Genomic DNA, 7081 nt, shown 5'->3' with positions numbered 1-7081 from the left:
TATCAGAGCCTCGTGCTCTAATATAAGGTTTTACAACCTTAGAGGATATGGTCGATCTAGGGAATGAGGGAGGTGACGGACCACTTGCGGAGGATGGTCAAAACCTAGCCCCCACCGCGGCCGACGCACTTGTTGCTCCGGCCGTTGCTCCCGTCGCCCCCATTAACCCGGGTGCCCCGTTGACCGCGGCCGATATTCTTTCAATGTTTGTGGACCTCAAAACTTCTATGTTGAAAGAAGTTCGCTCCTCGGTCAAGGAGGAAATTGATGCTCGCTTACAGCCCTCGACATCCGCCTCAAACTCATTTGATCCAAATGCGGTTCATGATGCGGATGATTCAAGAGAACCTCTTGCATCCCCGGCTCGCACTCAGTTCCCAAGTACAATGCCGTGGAACCCTTTTACTCACCACAACCCTTGCAGCACCCTCGCATTAATCCTGTGGGGCCTCCGCCCCCTTTCAAAGCTAACGTGTTTGCTAAGTGGAAGCTAGATATGGAGTCTCATATTCGCAGTGCATCTACACAACTATGGTGGATTGTGGTCAACGGTTTCAACCCCAAGGATCCCATGAATCTCACTCCAAGAGAAGCATTTGATGATCAACTCAATGCTACCGCCCACCACATGTTGCGCACCGCGGTGACCGATGACTATAGTGACTCCATTGCTCTACTCAAGACCGCCAAGGAAATTTGGGATTGCCTTGAGGAGGCCCTCAAAGGTGATGAAGCAATTCGAAGATCTCGGTTGGCTTTGCTCAAGCAAGAAGTCAACCTATTTGTGAGAAATGAGGGTGAGTCCACGGAAGAGGTATATCGAAGGTTGAAGTCTCTTGTGCTCAATTTGAGAACCTTTGGGTGCACTTGGGCAAATGATGATTTCATTAAGGACAAGTTCATTGATGCTATGGTTCTCACGGAACATACCATGGTGATGATGATACATCAACGCCCGGACTATCAAAAGTTGACCGCGGCACAAGTTGTATCCACTTTCTCAACTCATGTTCTTTTGGAGACCAAGTCCAAGAAGACCTTTGCCATAGCTCAAGCCACCAAGAACTCAAATCTTGCATTGAAGGCCAAGAAAGTAGTTGCCCAACCCTCAAGGGATGAAGAAGTTGTTGAAGAGACTTGTGAGGAAGATGTTGACACCTCATGCCCGGCAAATGACTTTGCGGAAGACTTGGCTCTCTTGGTCAAGAAATATTCCGGGACCATGGCAAACAAAGGGAAGAATCTGCAAGGAAGATCGTTTGGACGAAGAAAATGCTACAATTGTGATAGCCCAAGACATTTTGTGCACGATTGTCCTTATGAGAGATGTGAAGACAAGTCCGAGAAGCTTGTGCTCAAGAAGAAGAAGTTCACCAAGTTTTCCAAGAGGAAAGATGACAAGGCTCTTGTTCATGAGGAGTACATGTCCGGAGATGAAGATGACGGTGATGATGATCATGTGGGCACGGCCGCCATTGCCATGCATGCCACTACCTCCTCCTCCACCACCGGCCTCTTTGACTCTCCCAACGAGGACAAGCCGTTCACTCATCATTTCCTCATGGCCAAAGAGGTAAAAACAAAGTCCAAATCTCAAAAACCCTTCATCCACACTCCCAATGTTTCATGTGAGATAGTGGAGGATGAGTGTGATGATGGTGTGGATAATGATGAGGAATCCTTGATGGCTTTCATGAAAACTCTTCATGGTGAAGCTCATGCTCGTTTTAGCGATCTCCTTAAATCACTCGCCGAACGCGATGATTTTATTGAGAACGTTGAAAACCTCCTCATAGAGGAAAAAGAGAGAGTCGAACTCCTTGAGCACGAGCTACATGAAGAGAGTGTCATGAGAGCATCACTTGAGGAAGCCTTGTCTTCTCATAAAATTGACTTCGTTAAAACCGATGATGCGTTGCAACTTGCTCTTGAGAACAATGATGCCCTTAAAGTAAGGGTTGAAAAGCTTCTAGTTGATCACACGAGACTTGTTGAGGAACATGAGCTCCTTGTGACTAGTTCCAAGGTTGTCAAAGGTGACCTCATTGCCCTCACCGAGTCTTATGCTCAACTTAAAGCTACAACCATTAAGGCTCTTACTTCCGTCCCTCATATTGATTTAAATGATGAATCTTGTACGGCTAACTTTGCTCATGATTGCACCTCTCTCCAAGAGGAGAATAAGAAGTTAAAAGCCCAAATTGAGAAAGGGCTTGTGTCGTGCATTCAAGGGGAGAAAAACCTCAATGACCTCTTGAGCAACCAAAAGGAGTGTGTTGCCAAGGAGGGAATTGGGTTTGACCCCTCTTCTAAGAAGAAGAAGACAAAGAAGAAGAGCCACAAGAAGAAGATCGGTCCTACTTCTCCTCCCCAACAAAAGATAGCATTTGTTCATGAAGGACACAAGGAGAAGGAGAAGGAAAAAGGGAATGTCGGGGATGGCAAGGTCACTAGGGACAAGGCCATTCCCAAAGAGTTTGCCGGCAAGAACAACCCATCTTATGTCCTCATGAGAGGAGATAATGGTCATACCTTTGCTAAATTTGTTGGCACTAACTATGATGATTATGCTTGGACTATTTGGGTCCCTAAGACCCTTGTTGCTAACTCTCTAGGACCCATTGCAAAATGGGGACCTAAAATCAAAGCTTGATTCTTGTAGGACTATACCTCCGGTGGAACACAATGGGTGATCGACAGTGGTTGCACCAATCATATGACCGGAGAGAGGGAGATGCTTGTGGAGTTCATTGATTCGCTCAAGGCCACTTCAAACATCTCTTTTGGTGACAATAGCAAGGGCAAGGTATTGGGTTTGGGCAAGGTGGTAATCTCTAGTGATGCATCACTTAAGAATGTCATGCTTGTTCAATCCCTTCACTACAATTTACTTTCTACGATTCAATTGGCACGTGCCGGTTATGATTCTCATTTCGGTGAATTTCATGTGACCGTCTTTAAGAGAAGCAATCTCAAAGTGGTCTTTGTTGGGCATGTTGAAGACAACCTTTACGTGGTTGATTTCTCAAATGAGAAAACTTATCTTGCAACATGTCTAATGGCCAAGGCCGACGTGGGGTGGCTTTGGCATCGTCGGCTAGCACACGTTGGCATGAGAAATTTACAAGCTCTCTTAAAGGGGGAGCACATCCTTGGACTAACCAATGTGTCTTTTGCCAAAGATCGTCCTTGTAGTGCTTGCATTGCCGGAAAACTTCATGAAAAAGCTCATAAGGTGTCGACTATCATTACCACTTTGAGGCCTCTCGAGCTCATTCACTTGGATCTCTTTGGGCCTCCATCTTATGATAGTTTGGGAGGGAGGAGGTATTGCCTTGTCATTGTCGATGACTATACAAGATATACATGGGTGTTCTTTCTCAAGACTAAAGATGAAACTCAAGACACCTTCATCAACTTTGCCAAAGAAGCTCAACGTCAACATAATTGTGAGATCAAGGCAATTCGAAGTGACAACGGCACCGAGTTCAAAAATTACACTATGAACGAGTTCTTGAGCGATGAGGGGATCAAGCATCAATATGCCGCGCCATACACTCCCGAACAAAATGGTGTTGCGGAAAGGAAGAACCGGACTCTCATTGAGATGGCAAGGACCATGGTTGACGAGTACAAGTCTCCATACAAGCTTTGGGCCGAAGCCATCAACACCGCGTGCCATGCTACAAACCGGCTTTATCTTCGTAAGCTCAAGAACAAGACTCCCTATGAACTCCTAATCGGGAGAAAGCCTAACGTCAAATACTTTCGAGTATTCGGTTGTAAGTGTTTCATTCTAAATAAGAAATCCCGTTTAGCTAAGTTTGCGCCTAAACTTATGAGGGCATATTTGTTGGATATGCATCAAACTCAAATGCTTACCGTGTTCTCAACAAATCCACCGGATGTATTGAGGAAATGGTAAATGTGGAGTTTGATGAAGATAATGGTTCCCGTGCGGAGCAAATTGTTCCTAGTGTTGTAGGTGATGAGGCTCCTTCACAAGCTATAAGGACTATGGGGATAGGCCACATTCGTCCACAAGAAACACCCCAAGTCCAAGTAGAAGAAGAAGGAGTAAGAGCCCCTCTTGTGGATTCTCCACAAGGGAAGTCATCACCGCCACCACAAGGTCAAGATGCTATGGAAAATCATGAACCTATCCAAGAACAAGATCAAGTCCCTTATGTTCCCGAGCAAGATCAAGGGCAAGCCCAACCAAATGGCGAAGAACCAATCCGTGAGGCCCAAGGTCAAGCTCTTGATCAAGATCAAGATCAATCCCAACCTCAAGTGTCTTCCACATCATCACATCCAAGTGATCAAGAACTAGAGGTTGTGAGGAGAAGGGTGTCTCCAAGGCTAAAGCATTCTCAAGGCCAAGCTTCTTCCACAAGTTCAAAACCAAGTGAAGAAGAGCTTACCCTCAAAGTGCAAAAAGCGGCCGCCAAGTTAAAGCATCTTCAACATCTCACCGACAACATTTATGGAAGCATCAACAAAGGGGTAACTACTCATAGACGTTTGGCAAACTTTTGTGAACATCACTCGTTTGTCTCTTGTGTTGAGCCCCTTAAGGTTGAAGATGCACTTGACGACCCGGATTGGGTAAATGCCATGCATGAAGAACTCAACAACTTCACCCGCAACAAAGTATGGACTCTTGTGAAGAGACCCAAAGAACATCATAATGTCATTGGAACAAAGTGGATCTTTAAGAACAAACAAGATGAGCATGGACAAGTCACTAGAAACAAGGCAAGGTTAGTGGTACAAGGGTTCACCCAAGTTGAAGGTTTGGACTTCGGTGAAACCTTTGCCCCCGTTGCCCATCTTGAGTCCATTCGTATCTTGCTTGCATATGCTTCACATCATGATTTAAAATTGTATCAAATGGATGTGAAGAGTGCATTTCTTAATGGTCCTCTTAAGGAGTTGGTGTATGTCAAACAACCTCCCGGTTTCGAAGACCCCGATCACCCCTCTCACGTTTATGAACTCCATAAGGCGCTCTATGGACTTAAACAAGCACCTCGTGCTTGGTATGATCACCTTACGGCGTTCTTAAGCGAGAAGGGGTTCCAGATCGGGTTAATAGATTCCACTCTCTTCACGAAGAGGGTAAAAGGAGAATTGTTTGTGTGCCAAATATATGTTGATGATATTATTTTTGGTTCCACTAACCATGCTATTAACGTTGAGTTTGAGAATCTTATGACCAAGGAATTTGCTATGAGCATGATGGGAGAGTTGAAGTTTTTCCTCGGATTTCAAGTGAAGCAATTGAGAGGAGGAACCTTCATCAACCAAGCACTTTATATTCAAGACATGCTCGAGAGGTTCAAAATGCAAGATGTCAAGCCCATGAAGACGCCCATGCCCACAAATGGCCAACTTAATCTTGATCCCAATGGTAAAGATGTGGATCAAAAGGTATATCGCTCTATGATCGGTTCTTTGCTTTACCTTTGTGCATCTAGGCCGGATATTATGTTGAGTGTGTGTATGTGTGCAAGATTTCAATCCGCTCCCAAGGAGAGCCATTTTTCGGCAGTGAAAAGAATCCTCCGATATTTGGTTCATACCCCAAACTTGGGCCTTTGGTACCCCAAAGGAGCAACTTTCAAGTTATTAGGATATTCGGATTCGGATTGGGCCGGAGACAAGGTAGACCGCAAGTCCACTTCCGGGTCATGTCAATTCCTAGGGAGGTCATTGGTAAGTTGGTCTTCAAAGAAGCAGAATTGTGTGTCCCTTTCAACCGCCGAGGCCGAGTACATTGCCGCAGGAAGTTGTTGTGCACAATTATTATGGATGAGGCAAACTTTGATGGATTATGGTGTCAAATGTGACAAAGTGCCTCTATTTTGTGACAATGAAAGTGCAATCAAGATCGCCGACAATCCAGTGCAACATAGCCGAACCAAACATATTGAGATTCGTCATCACTTCATTCGAGATCATGTGGCCAAGGGAGACATTGATTTATTCCATGTCAACACCGAGAAGCAACTTGCCGACATTTTCACCAAGCCACTTGATGAAGCAAGATTCCGCGAGTTAAGGCATGAGCTGAATATCGTGGATATAAGTAACTTGGATTGAGGTTCTTGCATACACACACATACTCTACTAGTATCTTGTTTTAGATGTAGGCACCTAAGTAGGGGGAGCTAGCTCAACTAATGAGCTATCTTATCCTACTAGTGCATAAATTGATCAAAATCTTTCACATTAGCCATTTGAAGATGGCATTTGTGCTTCAAAGATGAGTATTGGTCTTGGGCCCAAGGTTCATATCTTCGCGGTGCCATACCAGACAAACTCAAACATGGTGGCTTCGGCCACCGTCCTCCGTTGGAGGTTGGATCGTTTTTTTTTTCTTTTTTGTGTGGTTCTTCTTGTCCTTGTGTTCGTGTTTCCGTGTGTGTGTGTGTGTTTCTCGATTCTCTTCCAGTGCAAGTGCTACACATACTCCATTCTAGTGGTGTTGGATTTCTTCTGCGACGTGTTCAGAAGTGAGGCGGGAATGCTCTTTGGGGTCTTGGTAAGAATTTGCATTCAGCCATAACCCAACAAGCTTCTTCCTGTCAAAATCCTCTGGATACCCCGTGCCCACGGCCCTTGTACCGTGCGCACGGGGACCCCGTGCCCACGACCCTTGTACCGTGCGCACGGGGTCTGCGGTTTCTGGCCCTGAAGAGGTGGGACGTGGGGGGGTTTGGGTTCTTTCCCACCCAGTCGTCCCCTCCACGCCCCAGATCGCCTCCAGGCCGCCGTCGTCGCCTCCTTGTCGCCGGTGCTCCTTCGTGCGCCGTGGGACTTCGCTGCTCCGTGGAGATCTCCCGGGATGGGGTCCTCATCTGGTATCCCCCTCCCCTTGTCCTTCTTTTCCTCCTTGGATCCTTATTAGTCTATGGTTTCCTCCTCTACTAGTCTAGGCCAGTCGTCCCTTGTGGTAGACTAGAATCAGATGGGCATTACTGTGGCGGTTCTCCCTGCCGCACTCACTCCCGGATCTCGACCTGGAAGTGGTTGCCGTTGGGCGAACCCCGTGTCCACGGGCCATGTACCGTGTGCA

At 46.2% G+C, this 7081-nt stretch overlaps 1 protein-coding gene across 1 annotated transcript; it reads left to right on the top strand.

Moving 5' to 3' along the window:
* Nucleotides 1-5346: 5346 nt before the first annotated feature.
* On the top strand, nucleotides 5347-6262 carry LOC141022377 (secreted RxLR effector protein 161-like). Its single transcript, XM_073498624.1, has one exon. The coding sequence runs from the start codon at nucleotides 5347-5349 to the stop codon at nucleotides 6103-6105; it is 759 nt and encodes a 252-aa protein (XP_073354725.1). The 3' UTR covers nucleotides 6106-6262.
* Nucleotides 6263-7081: the final 819 nt, after the last annotated feature.

The sequence above is a fragment of the Aegilops tauschii genome, chromosome 5, assembly GCF_002575655.3.
Source record: "Aegilops tauschii subsp. strangulata cultivar AL8/78 chromosome 5, Aet v6.0, whole genome shotgun sequence".
NCBI classification, from domain to species: Eukaryota; Viridiplantae; Streptophyta; class Magnoliopsida; order Poales; family Poaceae; genus Aegilops; species Aegilops tauschii.
The sequence above is the reverse complement of the archived record's forward strand: the minus strand, read 5'-3'. Positions and strand labels throughout refer to the sequence as shown.

What these genes read in the sequence shown, in the direction of transcription:
- LOC141022377 (XM_073498624.1), top strand. Translation starts at nt 5,347, where the DNA reads ATGCAAGATGTCAAGCCCATGAAGACGCCCATGCCCACAAATGGCCAA.